At 36.5% G+C, this 19,653-nt stretch overlaps 1 protein-coding gene across 13 annotated transcripts in view; it reads right to left on the minus strand.

The window, feature by feature from the left end:
- Positions 1-19,653, minus strand: part of LOC5564635 (unconventional myosin-IXa) — a 220,670-nt gene that overhangs the window by 71,540 nt on the left and 129,477 nt on the right. For all 13 annotated transcript variants that reach the window (XM_021849218.1, XM_021849217.1, XM_021849216.1 and 10 more), the window contains 2 exons: positions 18,564-18,674; positions 17,247-17,368 (listed from right to left, as the gene is read on the minus strand). In XM_021849218.1, the coding sequence (XP_021704910.1) occupies positions 17,247-17,368; positions 18,564-18,674 (233 nt within the window). The remainder of the gene's footprint in view (positions 1-17,246; positions 17,369-18,563; positions 18,675-19,653) is intronic.

The raw sequence follows: 19,653 nt of genomic DNA on the forward strand, positions 1-19,653 counted from the left end.
CGCCTAAAATTTGCCGAATTCGACAGGCCGACTGCGATACAAATCGGATCATTCTGTATCCCATCAGATTATGCTGGTTGTTCCATCACCGGTGCATTGATTGCGATAGACTGATGGGTTAAGTTTAGCCTTAAATCTAGCACATAAAATGGCAATTTATCAGTACGATATTTTTGACAGTGCTTCAGATAGATTGAAACTATATGTTGGTCACTGAAAAACAATAATAGCATGGATAATTACCACGTGATCACTCATTCTGCAGTGATTGTGATCTAGAGTGCGCTGTCGCATCACTGCTGTTGGTTGTCAAATCTAAGTGATATTGATAGCTCGCAAATGATATTGATAATTTTAGAGCATCAGCCATCAGCTGATATGATTGATATTAAGCAACTCTGCATGAGAAGAATAAATCCATAAAACGTTTGAGAACCACTCGTCCAAATCCGACCCAAACCTGGTGGAGCTATTTTTGTTCCAGGACATCAAGAAGGTGCGCGTACGACAACCTCCTCCAAGGTGGAAAGGGTTAAGTGTAGAGGTACTCAAACTAATTCCAGTTCGAGTAGGAGTGGATTCTGGTAGTGATTTTGGATGATTCTGTTGTTGATGATGACGACGGGTCGACACATGAATGGAAACTACATCTTCAGGTGTGTAGAAGGCAGCAAAAGCGTTCGTAGGAAAAGTTGGATCGAATCATATGTGCCAAGTGTGGCAGAATGGGTACTGGACGGGGTATATTTATTTTAGTTTGCGATAATGACAGCAGGAATTTACGACCACCACCCAGCGAGTAGCGAGCCAGGGGCCTCCTGTTATTAGGAATTTTACTGCCCGGAATGTTGCGGTCATAAAACGCGGAGGAGTTTGAATTTTCCGGTGAATTTGATCCGGAGAAATCCGAGGAAAAATCAATGCGTTATGCATTCGTGTTTTAATGTGCAATATACGGAATTAAAAGAAATGCATAAATTTTAAAGAAAAATGGATGTCACATGATTTAATTTAGCCTTTGCATCCCTGACTTATTTATCACAACCGAATTATCCTGATCTTTTGACTCCAATAGGGTTCTAAAATGTTTAATCAAATCTTGTTTTAATTTAATAACACGAAAGAGCATATTACTGCAACTAGTTTAGCTTTTTTTCCCGCTCAAATGTCGGCTATATCATATTAGAACTATAATTTAAAAATTTGGTCCCTAAATGAACCATGACACTTTTGATCATGTTTGATGTTCTCTAAGTCGACAAAAACACCACAGAGCTTTTAGTTTTAACACTGCAGTTGTTGCTATCTGACATTTCGGAAGGGACACAGAAAACAAAATACATCCAAAATTTGAGTTTAAGGCAAGGGGTGTGACAAAACCTAAAGAAACATAAAAACAGTTTTTTGGACTTGAACAAACGAAAAATATTAAAAAATTGAGTAAACATGTGTTTTTTGCCTAAACTTAAAAGTTTGGCACTAAAATTATACAGGGCTTTAGAACCCTATTTCCACAATTTTCATCCGAATTCAATGATATTTCAGCACAACACCACAAAATTATTCAAGTTTAATGAAATGTATTGAAGCATTAGACTGATGCAAGTTTTTGCTACCCTATGCTTAAACGATGTCAATTATGATGAAAATGATCCTCCCAAAATATGAAATGATTCGGAAGAAATTTGACTGTGCACACGCCATTTGAAGTTTATATGGAAATTACTATGGAAAACGCCAATCTTTTGTGTTCAGCTCTATATCTCTTCGTCATAACATTTTGTGGAATTACGTCCCATCAAAATGTGATCTTCGGCAAAGTTGTAGCTGGGAAGTTTTCGCATGAGATGAGTGTGTTCACTTTTCCATAAAATGTTATGACGAAGAGATAGAGCGCTGAACCCAAAAGATTGGCGTTTTTCATAGTAATCTCCATATAAACTTCAAATGGCGTGTGCACAGTAAAATTTCTTCCGAATCACTTCACATTTTGGGAGGATCATTTTCATCATAATTGACATCGTTTAAGCATAGGGGAGCAAAAACTTCAAAATTTGCATCACTCTATTGAAGCATTTAGCGTCAACTTGAACAGGTGTTGGCAGCACCCTCTCAGATTTCAATGAAACTTTCTGGGTGTATAGACCTTAACTAAGAAAGGGACAAACTTTTTTACTCGATTTTCCTCAACATAATGTAATCGAAAAAAGGCAACTCCTACAAAATAGTGTTGTAAGTCTTATTTTTTATTACCCTTATTATCTTATTTTTATTACGACCTTTTGTCATAGATTCAGTCAGATGGGATGGGGATGGAATGATATTGTGTAATAATTGTTGTTGCTAGAGACCGAGAATACCTCTGCATCTCCACAATCATTACGGGAAGGATGTTGAATAGTGAGGGAGGACAGACATCGGGGAGTCACCTTTGGTCGGTAATGCAATCCATGGGTAGAGAGGGAAAATATGACTCTTACTTAAAATATGTTTTGCATTTTTGTCTCGCGGTGAAGTACGTCGACATTCAAAATGTCAAACTTTTCATAAGTTTCTTTTAGTAATTAAGAAAAAGAAAGGTACATTACAATAATATGAAACAGCAATGAGGGTTATTTATGACACTTGTAGTTACAAACCATCTATAGATTATATGAAAATTACATAACGTAACGTTGCCACGATAAAAATGTGTTATGTGATATTGGTAGAAGATCAAAAGAGAACGTCGACATTCAAAATGTCGAACTATTCAAAGGTTATTTTGAGTAATGACAAGAAAGGGAAGATATGTTTGTATTACCATTATATGAAACGGGAATAAGGGTTTTTGTCGACACTTGTAGTAACGAACGATCCAAAGTTTGTTTGTAAATTACATAAACGTAACATTGCCACATTAAAAATAAATGATCATGAAGCATGAAACGAGCTCACCAGTTACAACTGAACACGAATAACTTTTCGCACTCACTCAAACACAAACCGGGGGGTTTCCGAAGCACTACACAGCAAAACGCGCGAAACGAAACGAACTGAAAAAAAACATTACCAGAACCGCGAAAAAAACGAACCAGCTTGCTGGGGCTTTCCGAAACACAATCCTAGAGAACACAACAAAAAAAGATTAGAAAACAAAATGTTTTTCTTTGTCTCAAGATAATATTTTGAAACTGGGAAAACCGAGACCTGTTATTTTAAACAGTGTTTTAAAGTGTTCCTTAAATTATCAATACATCCTATTCTTTTTGTTAGAAGCAGTCAGGATTAGAGTTCATGGATGCTTAGAGTAATTTCCACAAAAAAACGCTACTCCCACAAGTAACTTCCACTGGGACTCTGAAATTTACTACTACAGCAATTATTTCAGTAATTCATTTCTCCACAAATTAAGTCAAGAATTGCGTCCATTGTTTTTAAAGATTTTTTTTTTTTCAAAAAATTCTTCAGGATATTATCGTGGAATAAAACAATTTTTTTTCTAAAGGAATCCTATCTGGAAAATTATAAAAGACTTCATCGAGTGTCCCGAAATTGCATTAGAGATTATTTCATGATTTTCTTTTAGAATACCACTCGGATTCTTCCAAAAAAATCTTCAATAAGGTCTGGAAAAAATCTTTGACAATTGCCTCGAGACATCCCTGTAAGAATTCCTGGATAAATTCGTGGGAAAATTGCTAGTTTTTCAAAGTCAGTCCTGAAGGTATCCTTAGAGGAATTTCTGGTTGAAATATTAAAGAAATCCTGAAGAGAAACTAGGTACTTGTTAAATTTTTGAAGATGTCTCAAACGGAAATCTTGGGGAACTCAAAAAAATAATCCCTTGATTAATTCCTGGAGGACATATGACTTGGTTGTGAAATTTCTCAAAGAGTTATTGTAGAAGTTGCTGTTTGAATATAGATTAGTTTTTGGAGTTATCCTTACTTAAACAGGGTGCCTACTCGTTTACCGAAATAAAATTCACTGATATTTCCAGGGTTTATCCAGTATTTACAAAATAATTCCAGAAATTCTCTAATTTTACACGGAGAACAAAATGTAGTGTCCGTAATCATTTTTCTGGTCAAAATATATTTAAGGTTAATTTGAAGATAACTTTAAATATAGTTGATTTGACAGTATATTGTTTAAAATAACTTTGTCATATAGTTGTTGACCACTATATTTATTATTGAATTAAGAATTTTGCTAAGAGACTCCTCCAATAATTTTGTTTTGGATATCTCAAAATACAACCTGTTTTTTTTTCTAAAAAATACCACTAAAATTTCTGCAGAGATTCCACCAATATTTTATTCGATGATTCTCCCATAGGTTTTTGTAGAGCATTCTCCAAGACTCCCGTTTAAAACATATTGAAATATTCAACCAGAAACTTCTCCAGAGATGCCTCCAGGGATTTCTCAGGAATTCCTAAAAAATTGTCCATCAGAGTTTTTTTTAAGGTTTTCACTAGGAACTTCTCTAATGATATTTTTGGGAATTACAGATTTCCTTGGAAATCTCTCCAGTTATTCTAAGAGATTTCTCAAGGAAGTTTTCAAAGATTTTTTTAAACGTACTTCCAGGGCCTTGCAGGGGAATGTGAATGAAATTTTCCAGAAATATGAGGAATTGTTGAAAAAAATCTTGAAAAAATTGTTTGTTGAAAAGCAACTTTTGAAAAAATGGTGGAAGAATTGGTAGAAGAATCTCTTAAAGATTTTTTTTCAGATGAAATCTCTGGAGAAACCACTAGGCTGATTCCTAAAACTTTTCTCAATAAATATTGGACGAAATTCAGCATCAGAGTAAGCTGCAAGTTAAAATAGAGACTTCAGAGACGTTACATCAAAAATTGAGACCAATTCTCTAAAAAGAAACAGTCGATAAAATTTAATAGCCGAAATATTTTCACTGAACAGCTCAAATAGCATTTTGATAGTAGTTTTTTTTCGATTGAAAAGAATATTATGGCAAATAACGGTTAGCTACCTTAAATTACTGCCTCAAAATAATTTTCCTGATTATGATCAAAATTCCCTGAGAATTCCAGGTTTTCTCCAGGTGGAATAAAATTCCATGATAATTCCAGGTTTTCCAGATAGGGTGTTCACTATCTGGAAAACCTGGAAATCCTATATTAAAAGTTAAAATCCAGGTTGAGTTCTTGAAGGTATCTGGAACGAAATGCTGGGATGAATTTCTTTGAAACACAATACCAATATCCATCGGTAACTGCTTTGATTGTTTCTTTTTTTTTCAACGGCGCAAGCACCATGAAGCAAAACGGAGCTGAACTAAATTGAATATCGTTTGATTGTTTATATCCAATTTCAGCTTTAGGGACCCGTTAAGCTCGCGATTGGGAATAGAATAACCCAAATGTTTAGGTAAGGATGGTATTAAGAATCTTATCCTAGACATTCGAGCGCATAATACTTTGGCAGTTTTGCTGCTGATCAACAAGGAGTGGACACAGCAAGAACTTCGAAGGTCACGGACTGTATATGCAGTAATTGCTCAAGATATTGCTTCGTCAATTACTTCCAATAACTCTCTTGGCATTCTGCCTGGAATAAATGCATGGCCCCTTCGAAGGTTCCTTCAAAATATTTGCAGATAATTATTATTTAAAAAAAATCACTATGGTATGCTTGAGAACCAAGATTTGTTTTAAGTTTCCTTTAGAAATTAATTTGATATTTGGGCTTCATGCCCGTGCGGTTAGTGTCGTCAATCATTTAGCCGCATCAATCCAAGGAGTGTGGGTTCGATTCCCACTTCAGTCCGGAAAACTTTCCGTTAGGGAAGTATTTCGACTGTGTCACTGGGCGTTGCATGCTAGTCCTTTGTCTAGTGTGGTGCTTCTTTAAAAGGACAAATCGTCCACATGAATACGACGTGATGGCGTTATTTTTTAATTCTTCTTCTGATATTAATTTAGAACTTGTACAAATATGAATTGAGCAAAAAACTACAAGCGATTCCTGCTAAACAACTGGCAGTATTCTTAGAACAATCTAGAAGAATCACAACAAATTGTTTATGAAAAATAGGTTAGGGACGCAAAGGTCAAACCTTAAATATACCAACACATTTACGTGCCGTAAATTTTGCGTTTTCTTTAAACTAAAAAAAATACGGATATACTTTTTCTTAGCCCCTAAAAATGATCAGTCACAATCCATCACGCTACCCCATTTTTCCACGAACGAACATCATATCATCGCTATATGAATTCCACCATATCACAACACGGTGGTAATTCTCGTCGCATGAATCACTCCGGAATGGTGGGCCAAGTGCCAAACCGTCCCCAACCCACCCTGGATTTCCCTAGCTTTGGACCGTGCGCCAATCGGGCGGCCGTCAACGATCACTTTCTCCCAGCAGCAGCAGCAGCACTTCTAAATCTAGATCCAGCGTGACTGACAGCTGTTGCCGGTCGTATGGCCAGGCCTCACCGAGCAAAACAAACAACCAATTTGTTTTGGCTCCACTCGTGAAAAAAAATGTTTCCATCTTGTAGGTAGACTATCCTCCTCGGTCCGACCGCGGCGCGGTTGGAGAAAATTCAGATTCGGCACAATTTATCGCGCACAAGATCGTAGTAGAGCGGAAATTTAACCGCTATCAGGTGTGTCGGTCGTTAAAGCTTCAACAGCCGTGGTCCAGGTCCAAGTCCCGGTCCTCACAGAGGTGAAGGATGAAAGTGTACTAGGGTAGACGCACCGCGGTATTCGCCATAGTAGTAATACCAGTAATTGAACAAAAATGCTTTGGAAAGCGGTTTGAGGGGATCATCATAGTAAACATGAAATTTTATTTCTAGTATGGTTCCATGAGTCGATATCGAGTCATAGAACATCGACTCATGAAGGATTCACCATATTCTTCCTGCTAAACATGGATTGAGTACTTTTTTTTAGAAAATAATCATTGATTCATTTTAAAATTGTTTTTTTGTAGGGTGCCGAATTATAGTACACCTACCCTACACGGCTTCTCGATCATCGCACTCATTAGCAGGCAGCAGCGCAAATTTTTCCGAGAGAACAGACATCAAATCCGAACCACCTAAGCAGATGGAACGTGATTTATTCTAAGATAAACGGTAGGTTTAAATTTAGGAACTTTATGGCCGAAGTGTGGAAAACACGGATTTTTTTAAGACAAATGTATACAATGGAAGTGGAAAGGTTCGCTGTTTACCCAGTTATCGATACGTTTGAAGTATCCTGTGTGAGTGAGTGAGCATATACACAAAAATATGGTATAACTCTCGCTCTATATTTTCTTATGTGTCGAAAAAAAACAAAATGTTTATGGCAGTACGTGATACAAGACGACAACCTCTCTGAAGGAATTCACAGGATTGATTATTAAAATTTCGAAAGGAATCTCAAGATTTCAAGGAAAGATTCTGGAGTACAGTCTAGTATTTTCGACTCATACATAGCCAGTACTTGAAAGAAACCTAAAAAATGATGGACCAACGAGAGATTTTTGAGTCTGATGAAATTCTCAAAATCTATTAGATTTCAGAAAGCTGCCAGCCTATTAAGGACATACGTTGTTTCCTAGATAATCAAAAAAAAATCAACCCGAAAATAATTGCTCTGCTTGTACGACCGTACATACATTTTTGGCCCTTCATACAGGATAGTGACTACTCACAAACAACAGTACAAACTTGATCATATCGCTTTTCAAATTATTCCAGTTTTATAGCAAGATGCCTTGTTACAATAATGATCATCAACATTTTTAATGACATGGCGACCGTGACAAATCAGGAAAATTAACTGAACGGTAAAATTCAATATACTAGTCGGAAATGGGGAGCACAAAAAATCCAGAGTCGGTTTGAAATTGATATAGCATTCGATGAATCAGTTAAAAAAAAACTTTGGAAAAGATTCGAACCTAGGTCTAGAGTGTGATAGCCGCGACCGTTCTCTCTAGGTCATAATACAAAAGACCGGAAAAGGGCGATCAAATTCTAACGACTTTTGTGATGATATTCGAAAGGATTAGCGTGAATTTAGGGCAGGCTATTCGACTCCATCTATTGGGAGCATTACGTCAATCGAAGGCTTGATTTTACAGTTGTTCGTGAAAATTATCTTCTGAAATGAGGTTTTCCTCCACTAACGCGAAGTTCGTGCAAGTGTCTCTACTTGCACGACCACACATCTGTTTTTGGCCCTTCATACAGGATAGTGATTGCTCACAATCATCAGTACAATCTTGAACAAATCGCTTATCAGTGTATTCCAGCTCTTTAGCCAGATGCCTTGCTATATTAGATGAAATTACTTATTCATCATCACCATCATCCTCATCATTAATGACATGGCGACCGTGACAAATCAGAAACACTAACTTAACGATAATATGCAATATGCTAGTCTGGAAGGGGTAATACGAAAAAATGTTCATTGATAGTTTGATGTATGGCTATATATTTTAAACGAAAAAACCGCCAGCGGCGGTTAGAATGTGATTAAACAATCGACAGAACCGATAAAAAAAAATGTAAAATTTCTGAAAAGATTCGAACTTAGGTCTATTGTGTGATTGCTGCGACCGTACTCTCTAGGTCATATCACAAAGCACCGGAAAGGGCGTTCAATTTCTAGCGAAATTAAAATTTTCTTCGCTGGAGGATTCACGCATTGTTTTTATTTCAGGGTGAACAATCCTCATGTCTTCAACGCCGAATGTGAAAAGATACCATTGGCAAAGTTACTCATTGAACACCATGCTGAGGTACAGAATCTTTCTCTGTTAAGCTGTGACTACAAAAATATGAAGAGCAATAAACTTCATCCCGTAATTACGTACCTAGAACATGTTCTTAAACACCAGATTCCAAAGATAGCAAGCATAAACAAATAAAATACCTGCATGAACCATTTTCTTCTCACGCAGTAATTCAAAATCGGCCGATTTTTGCCACAAGCACACCGGTAGCCCGCCGCTAAAAGATGTTTATTTACACAGCTAAATAAACAATCAAATCTACCTTAGCAAATCGAACCTTCAAAATCGCCGCCCGATTCGTAAACCTTAGCAGCTGTGTCTTGCTGCACGTTGTTACAAATCGAACTTGAGGGGCGCATGAACGCTAATTAAATGCACAGTGTCTGGCAGTCACCTTGAAACAATAATGATTGTTTCATATATCCTACGCGTAGAGTAAGGTGGGGCAGAAGTTCAGCCTTAGTGGAAAGATGGATATTTTCAGAAAAACTGTAACAGTTGAAAAATAAATGTCACACAGGGAACCTTCAATTTATTGGCCACAATTTTTCTTAACAAGCTTGTGTCAAAATATGTACCTAGTTTTCAACTATAACAGTTTCAAAATTCTTTGTCTTAAATTAACTTTTGGGGCGTGCGACAAAAGTTCACTGAATTAAACACAAAATATGAATATTGTTATGACAGGAATACCTTCCACCAGCTGTAAATTGATGTTTGCTGAAAATGCACACAAAATTTGGACCAAAAAAAACTTAAAACAAAGTTAATTGAAATTCGAATAAGATTTTAATTTCGTTCTGTTCCATGCAATGGAAGTTTGACCGAAAATTACAATTTTCACGCCTCAAAGCAACAAATAGCCAAAACTTTTCCGAAACTCAATCAATTTATATGATATTTGGTTTGGGGTGAAAGTCTTTTACTTAAACATCATTTGATTCACAATTATATTTATAACATTTGTTTTGAATTGAACTAGAAATTTTTGTCCCTTTCAAACTTTTGCCCCACCTTACCCTACAGGTCTTCGTCGTCGTCGGTAGATGGGCACGCTACGTTGAAATCGACCGTATCCGCTAAGAATAACGTGTGCGTAAGAGCATCACGAGAACGGAATTCTATTTTTGGTATCGCCACCCGTATACCTGGTCATCGGATTCTAACGGCTCCTGACTCGTTCTCCTTGGGATGAAGATTCTGTGAGATAAACCAATCGATTTATCATATAAAGTATTGAAACTTTTGTTGAAGAAAATATACATCAACTTTCATTAATCGCCTTAATGGCCGTAGGGGTAAACGCGTGCAAGACCATGCTAAGGGGCACGTGTTCGAATCCCGTTGATCGAGGATATTTTCGTAACGGAAATTTCTCGAATAGAAACCTCGAATGGACATTTTTTGCTCCATTAGATGATCCGAAACATCCGTAAAAATAGACATATGCTGACAATTGACATACAGAGCTGCAATTCCTTTCAAATAATTCACATATATTATTTCAGAATAGGCTCAATGTCATTGTCGTTTTCTGGACAGTGAATCAATTGTCACCCAATACGCAGCAACGAAGACATTGTCATCTCCTAATCTTATTGCAACAATTTCATCCCGCAACATCAGTTGAACAGTATATGACAATGATCGCAACGATTTTCTGGGCTTCGCATTGCAATTTTCGAGAACTTTCTCTGTGTTGGTAAACATTATTGAACAGCATCCATAAAACTAATTTGATTTTGTGTTTAAAATAACTTATTAATCGCATGTTGCAAAGGTTCTAACAATTTTGCGTCCTGTGCTTGTCATGACAATTTTGCTTTAGATTGTATCATAATCCGTAAAAGTTGGGATAAACGGTTGTGAGCGAGTATGCACTTTGTTGTTTGTTTTTCGTCTCCTTTTGTGACAATTTGATTCACTACTTCTGGACATTCCCTGGAAGTTGACCTATAGAGCTGCAATCATATCGTATTGGAATCGTATCAATATCATTGCCATCATCAGATCCCTAATGCCCACAGTGAGGTCTTTTATTAGGTCAGGATCACCCGGAAAAGCAGCCGCTTTTTTTTTCGAATAACTTGCAAAGATGAGCTACGTTTCCTCTTTAATGATGAACTATCGTTGGCTTTGTATGATCTTAAATAGTCATTAACGGCAACATTGTGTTACTCTGTTAAATCGGAAACATCTGTTAAAATTGACATATCCTAACAATTGACCTAGAGAACTGCCATTTTCATTCAAAGATTTTGCAATCGTGATTTAAGAGTCGTATCAATGCCATTGCCATCCTTCGTACTCATTTATGGTCCTACGAAAATCTGGTACATCCGGAAAAGTTGAGATTACCTGAAAACTGACATTCGTTTTTTTTTTCAAACAACTTGCAGTGACGCGCGCCGAATGGTTTTACCATCGTTGCCTTTCGATAATCTTGAACGGTCATATTTTGGCCGAAGATCTGGAACATCCGTAAAATGGACATATTTCGACAATTAACCTAGAGACGTAAAATTTCTTCTAAAAACTTGCACTCGTGGTTTCAGAATCGTATCAATGTCGTCACCGTCGTCTGGTTTTGACACGTCTCATTTTGGACCTCCTAAAGATCAGGAAAATCCACTTGGAAGGAATCGCTGCTCTGTGGGTTAATTACCGGCATTTTTTTATTTTTTTTTTTATTTTTACGGATGTTACGGATCTTCCGGAGGAACAAGAAATGGCCATTCGAGATTATACCGAGGCAACGATGGTATACCAGCGTGTCGACTAAATTTTGAAAATAAAATTCCCAGACTTTCCCTGACCTTCCAGTTGTTTTCCAGAAAAGATCCAGACCACACTGATTTTTTGGTTTGCTACGTTTTAGATCATAAGAAAAACTGAGCAAATGCTTTTACTTTACTTAAATACACCTGTCAGATAACTTTCGATAACTTTCTTGAACGTTTATTCAAGATAGTATGATAAAATTGAGCACTTAAGTATTTACTTTTTGAATATGATAATACGAACGAATAAAGCGGTAAAAGCTCCGAAAATTCTGAGTCGCCTATTGACCATACTCATTAGAAATAATCTCATTTCTCAGAAATTCCATTTTTTTTAAATTCTCAATCATATTTTTCTAAGCATTCCTCCAATACTTCTTCCGGAACTTTTCTAATATTTCTCCCAGAAACTCCTTACCTTTTTTCGTCAAAAATAGGGGCATTATGGTCATAATGAACACATGGGGCAAGATGGACCTTATCCTTTGAGAATATGCATATTTCATCAAAACTTTTTGCACTCTATGAAAGCTCTATTGTTCATTAACTTTTTGACGGTATGAAAGTTTATATTTTGCTTCAATTATCCATTAAAAGTTGACTTTAGCTTTTTCTCGACTTCAAATTTGTATATAGGCAGGGAGGTGGAAGAATCTAATTTTTGTGCAAAGTAACGAATCCAGAGAAGTTTGTTCTTGCTAGTTTGATCATATCAGAAAGATTGTCCACCATTAAGAATACTAAATTTCACGAATATGTTCATGTTGCCTCGATACTTTTTTGTCGGACTGTACTTATATGAAACTTTAAAACTATTCGAGGGTAACTGAACATTATTTCCTTTTTATGGACTTAAAATACGCATACGCTCAATATGTTCATTATAAACTTTTTTTTATTTCAGGAATACTTGAAAAAAATTCAGAAATCGCAATGATGTTTGTTGCAAAATGTATTCATTTTTTTATAGAATAGCTTCCAAGCATTTTATGGATCGCCCAAGAAATTTTGTTGAGGAATGTTATGATTTTCAAAAATTTCCTAAGTATAATCTTAGAAAAACAAACTGGACATATTTGTAAGTACACTCCTGATAAAAATCTTGAAATAACGCTTCAACTATAATTCACGACATTTTCAAAAATTTGTAGAAAATTTAAATAGAAAACCAAAATTAAAAGTATCAGTATGAGATAAGTTTGAAAATGTCCAATTAAACGGAAGTTCCGGATCTCCCGGAGAATCAATAAATGGATCATACTGAGGAACGATTCCGGAGTACCAAAAATGACGATTCGAGATCACACCAGAAAACGATGGTATAAAAATCCAATGAAATCCAGTAAAAATATTCAATATCTCTAAGTCAACTTTCAGGATATGTCCACTTTTTCGGATGCTCGGCATTATTCGGAGAACCAAGAAATGAATCATACAGAGGTAACGATGTTATACTAATTAGAAGATCATTATTGCACGCCGTTTGAAAAGAAAAGTCAGCTCTCTAGGCCAATGTTATGCTCATTTGATGCTCATCACTTCAAACCATTTGGACAAAAAATCCTAGCTCTCCAGGTCAATTTTCAGGATAAGTAGAGTTTTACAAATGTTTCGGATCTTCCCGACGACCAAGAAATGAGCATTCGAGATCATACCGAAAAAATGATAGTAGGGAAAGTGTACCAGTTATTGCCATAGTGTTTCCCTATTTGGCCATATGCAAAATGTTGAGAACTTTTACATTTTTAATCTTTTTGAATGTTTCAACATCAAGATAAATCCTATATTTTACTGCTAAAACACAAAAAACTTTTCAAAATGTGAAGCTCATCATTGCACGTCGTTTGAAAAAAAAATATCAGCTCCCTAAGTCAATTTTTAGGATATGTCCACTTTAACGGATGTTCCGGAACATCTGGGGGACCTAGAAATGACCATTCAAGATTGTATCAAGGCAACGATTATTTGAAGTTCATCACTGCACGTTGTTTGGAAAAAATCTAACCTCTCTAGGTCAACTTTCAGGATATTCCGGATTTTCTGGAGGACCATAAAGTGACCTTGACCTCTATCGGATGTCCCACGATACCACAATATTATCCTTGTATAAATTACAGTAGAAATTCTTGTAAAATCTTTGAAATAATTCTAAAAGAAATTCCTACATCAACACGTGGCAGAGTTCTTCAATAAATTCTTCGAGGATTCCCGGTAGAACTTTTATAGAAACCGCGGACGAACATATTACTGGAGGCATCTGTAGAGAAATCCACGAAGAAAAATAAATACGAAATTTCTGTATGAATTCTTGAGCGAAACCCCTGAAGAATTCTTGAAGAGATCTGTATAAAACTTCTTGCGGTAATGTGAAAAATGTGATGATGTTTTGATGAAAATTTGAGGACAAATTAAAAAAAACCCAAAAATCTGGAAAAAAACACCCAGAGTATTTTCGAGAAGGAAATGTAAAGGATTTATAAGAGAGCCAGTACTAGAAGAAGTAACTTACGTGGACGATTATCTGATAAAATTCTCGAAGGAATCACTGGATTAACAATTTGTGAAAATTTCGAAAAAATCTTAGAGAAAACTTTGATGGAAATCTTGGAAGAGTTCTTATAAGTTAACGAAAAGCATTTAAAGAAGAAATTATGGAGGAAACCTCAAATAAATTTAGGAAATCTCTTGGTAAAATATTTTAATATATTCCTGGACGAATTCTTGATTGAAACTTTGGAATATTAGTTGAAAAAAACTTGTGAGGATTCTAGGAAAAACATAAGGATGAATCGTTTTGGAGGATTCTTATAAGGACCTCTGAGAAAATTCTGGTAGGACCATGGATTATTATTATTTTTTATTATAGTGACTTTTTTTATCTTGGAAACAAGATTATGGATGAGATCCTTGTAGGAATTTCTGGATGAATTCTTGAGAAAACTTTTTGGAGGAATCCTATGACGGCTTTTTTGTGAAAATCGTTGGTGTTATTTCTAGAAAAATCGTTTGAAAATGTCTTTGGAAAATTCGAATGTATTGCAAAGATTTTTGGAGCCATCTATGAAGTAATTTCCTGTTCAAACTTATGCATAAATTAATAGATATTTTTCTGAATGAAGTTTGAAAAAAAAATTTGAGAAAACCTTCGATGAATCCTCATTCTAATGTAAGGTGTGAAAGTCCATAGCTTGTCGTAGCAAGATTAGAACGAACTGGAGTATTTGCATGAAATCTTCACACAATTTTGCACACCTTCAATCGTCGTTCTTATCAGTCTTCATTTCTCTCCTGGCTGTATTTTATGGATTCCATTTACCATTCTTACCACTGCTTTATTGTTCTCATGCTAATATATGATATCATTGGTCTTTTCAAAGTGAGGGCGGGCTTGTTTCTATCGTCTGCAATACTGACCTAGGCATTACATCCGTCGTCTTAAACCTCATTGCCTACGCTCTCAGCACCATTCAGGTGTTTATTGAAGTGCTGCTTCCACCTTTCGATCAGCTCACGTACGACCGTCAAGTTGCTGCCATCTTTATCCCTGCACATTTCGGCTCGCGGCACGAAGCCATTTCAAAATGCGTTGTGCTTCTTGTAGATCTTTCAGATGATACAGTCAAACCTCCATGAGTCGATATCTCAAGGGACCATCGACTCATGGAAATATCGAGTCGTGGAAACAAATGCCTTGGAAAGCTGTTTGAGGGGACCATCATAGTAACCATGAAATTTTGTTTTTAATATGGTTCCATGAGTCGATATCGAGTAATGGAACATCGACTCATGGAGGTATCACTGTATTACTGAGATTTATCCAAAAATGCATCTGAGAGCACATCAAGAACCATCTACGGAAACACTACGGGAATTTCTCAAAATATTACATCTCGCGTTGCAGACACTACTGTAAGGCAATTTTTTTAGAATAAAAATCCAGGATAAATCCCTGTAAGATTTCCTGGAAGATTTTTTGAGGAAATTTCGAAGAATGATTGGAGAAATCTATACAGCCAACTTTGGATGAAGTTTTATAGTAATTATTTTAATTTATATTAAACGCTTCTGTGGAAATTACACTCAAAATATTGTTGAAGTATTGCACAAGTTCTGGGTATATTTCTGAAGTAGTTTTGTTGTAGTGCTCTAAACGCTTAGATTCCAGAAGTAGTTGCTGTTGTAAAATATGAATGAATACCAGAAGGTCAACTGGGATCAATTTATATAGATCACCCTGAAATTGCACTTTTGGATGTTCTCATCAATATCTCTGAAAGAACTATTGGAGAATTCTATGGATGAAGGATTTTGTTCCGCAGGAATTTGTGATGCAATTATTAGAATGTTTTAATCAATAATGTTAACAGAATCACTAGTATAACATCTAACAAAATATTTTATGAATATGCCAATAATACTGTTGGATTACACAGGACTGAAACGGCTGTTATTCACGAACAACTTGAGTGAAGCCAAAAATTTGGTGCTAGAGAAAGTGCTCATTTGAAAGCTCGCCGCAAAACGTTGCATTAAGCTCTAAACACACGCATCTTGTAGACGCCGTGAACGAAATATTCACTTTTCATATGTTATTATGGAGTTTATTTCCACTCGGCAACGCAATTCGCCTTGATTGTAAGGTATTCCAATAGCCCCACTATTTTGGAACAAAATCAGCGTTATTAGTGCGTATGATATTTTGCTAATGCAACATATGCAGCTTACGCGTGGTGTTTCCTGTGCATACAGCTTATATTTGTTTACTCAACAGTAGCACCGTGCACAAATTACCTGGCTTCAAGAACTAATGCTTTTTTTCAGGGGTTGGGTGACAAAATATCGAAAGACAAAACGTCGAATGCCAAAGCATCGAAAGGGGAAATTTAGAAGAAAACGATTTTTTTAGAAGAATTATTGTTATCCGAAAAAATAAATAATTTACTATGTGTCAAACGCACATTTTACTGACTACACACTTAAATTATTTTACAGGAATCCGTGAATTTCACCGTAATCTCAATAGCTGAAAAGTTCGGTGAAATAAATTGACGGAGTACGGTAAATTTTTACTGTTTTCGGTAAAATTTCACCGGAATCCGTTGAATTTCGACGGAATAACGGTGTTTTATTTTACCGAACTGTTCAGTTGTTGAGATTACAAATTTCACGGCTTGCGGTAAAATAATTTAAGTGAATACGATGTGAAAAAATAAAAATAGAAATCAATTTCAAATCGTTGTTGAAATTTTACTATTTTCGACGTTTTGTCCTTTAGGCGTATTGTTCCCTTCGACGTTTTTGGAATCGAAATTTTGACATTCGTCGTTCTGTTTTCCGACGTTTTGTCTTTTGACATTTTGTCCCTAAGTCTTCTTCAGGGGGCTATTGGATTAGGGAATTCAATAGAAGAAATCTTTCAGTACCGACATCATCAATCACAAAAATCTAAATCGTTTGCCGAAACCGTAAGTGTGAAATTTACTCCACCTGTTACGTGTTATCGTCACCTCGTACACATCAACACATATTACAACCCGAAACCAAATCCGATGCAAAATTGCAATTTCGCACCATGAAATTGACTGAACTACCCGCTTCGTCCACAATCCAGCTCACCTCTACTCTCGTTGGTAGTCACCATACCAAGTACAACAACTCACAAAGTTGCCAATTACGCAAACTACACCGATGAAAAGCGTTTTACACACTTACCTATGAAAATCTTTCTCCGAATGCATCGGCCACAGCAGCATCACCGAGACGGGTTTCTCGTGCGGCGAAAGACGCCTTTCCTTGCACTCGCCGGCCACTTCGGCCAGCTCATAGTTGTTGCCCTGTTTTTATGGAAGAGAAGAGAAGAGGGATGTGGTGTAATATGTACCAACCAAGTAGTAAGTATCTGAATCTGTGAGCAGCTGATGAAAGCGAGGTTATTGAAATGTAAGATAGGTTGTTGTGGGCAATGGACAACATGGTGATATGAAATGCACATTTGGGAAGATGTTAACCTTCTGTCTGTGCTAAAAAGCATTACGTTGTCTCTGCCTTGGGATTGTATTGAACCGCAAATTGAAATCGTGATAAATTCGAGAAGGTGAATGGTTTGTTAGAAAACAACTTGTTTTTCCTTAAAAGTGCCCTTTTCGCAATCTGAGGATGGTTGTAATAAACATAATTACCGTTTTGATTCACATTACGGACACTTAAGGTTTCATTGGGGCATAACTCATAAAAAAGCATGTAAAATAAACCATTCCGTATGATTCCCCTGCGTTATCGAACGTTCAAAACACTCAATTTTCGTATGGTGAGTGAAGATTTTGATTCCGCAACATGAATTATCTATATAAATAGAAATGTGTGAGCTTATCATGATTCTTATTCCGGACGCTCCATCACTTTTGCTTCATATTCCGGACACTTCGATTCGAATTCCGGACAGGTCAAACAAATCATAAATAGAAAAGTCAAATCATCAATTGAAATTGTCAAGCCACTGGGGAGACACCTAAGGTAGTTGGATATTATAAATTTCCATATATATCTATGGGAAAAGCTCATAAAAAAAGCCTTGAAAGTGAGAACTTTCGAACTGCAAAAATTGAAACATTTCGTGTGAAATGTTTCCCATACAAAGTAGAGTGTCCGGAATTTGAAGCTGTCCGTGATATAAATCAAAACGGTATGATCCCAAGGTACAAATAACGTTCTATTTTCAATATAATTACACTGAAATTCTTTTCAAGATATTAGAAAACAATCATGCTAAAAAAAATCGTGGGGTCGCATCGAAGTGCTAAATAAATTACGAACTAGTTAAGTAACAAAAAAGTTGCAGATCCTCAATGGTCTGGGTCATATTGGCCTCAGAACACAAACAAAGGGTTCAGATTGAAAATGATACATCTCCGATGAGTGGTATAATAGATCAAAAGAGACGAAATCTGAAATCTATCTTTATATTGAGATGTTCATCCCGAATGGTTAGAAGGTTACAAGTTACTAATTGAAGCCATCAAATATCCTTACCGTCAGCCCCAGCCGTTCGACAATGCAGGAAACGATCTCCTCCGCCGTGGTCTGCTTGGAGGCCTCCACACTGAGCGCTTCATAGTGGAGTGATAGCGCCCCGACGTACACCTGCAATCGAAACAAAGAGAAAAAAAAATCTCAGATTAGTACAAGGCTCCACTCAAAAGCACGATTAGATCTTCCGCCTGTTAAATGGTCGAGCTTGCGCGAAATTTTATCATTGAAGCCCTCTGTCATCCGTTGCCAAGTCATCGACCTTCCCCGCAAACCATAAACCTTCTTCTGAATTGCTCTCAACTTTTATCGTAACGGCTTCGATAAAACTCCGATTTCTCACACAAGCTCAGAGACACTCGTAGCAGACCGCATCCATCAATCGTCAGGCCTGTCCATGACACCATCATCGACGTGGAAGCGGTTCGTAATCAATAAATAGTTCAAATTTCCGGTCGCTATTTCGCAATTACCCGTTTGTTGGACGAGGCCCCTCTAAAAGAATCTACGATGCACAGTGGACCAGATTTAGAGAAATCACGGCAAAAATCACGCGTTCCTAATATTTTAATTTTTTTCATAAAAAGTGTTGAAGATTCCGACATGGACATTCGACCACTCATTAACTTTTATGTGTAAAGAATTCGATTTGTTCCAACAAATCTTAGGGCTATTCAGCTGGTCTGGCTCTTCTAGACATAGAAAAAGCATTAGCATTAGAGTGTTTGGCATGAAGGCTTGATTGTAAAATTGAAAAACTTTAATTTTCCAACATACGTTGTTAGAATAATTCAAAGTTGTCAAATCGTACACTTCAGGTTAATTATAAGAACGCCTAGTCTTAAAGACTTCCTGTAAGAGCTGGTTTTCCCCAAGGCAGCATTTTGGCACCAATATTATACAATATTTTCACATCTGACTTACCTCGGGGATGTAAAAAATCTTTGTTTACAGATGACACAGGCCTCTCCGCCAAAGGACGAAGCCTGGGTGTCATCTGTAGTAAGTAGCAAAAAAAGTTTGAATATTTTTTCTTCATGCTTGCAAAAATAGAAGATTTCTCCTAATGCTTATAATACTCAACTTATAATAT

Source organism: Aedes aegypti, chromosome 3, assembly GCF_002204515.2.
Source record: "Aedes aegypti strain LVP_AGWG chromosome 3, AaegL5.0 Primary Assembly, whole genome shotgun sequence".
Lineage (NCBI taxonomy): Eukaryota > Metazoa > Arthropoda > Insecta > Diptera > Culicidae > Aedes > Aedes aegypti.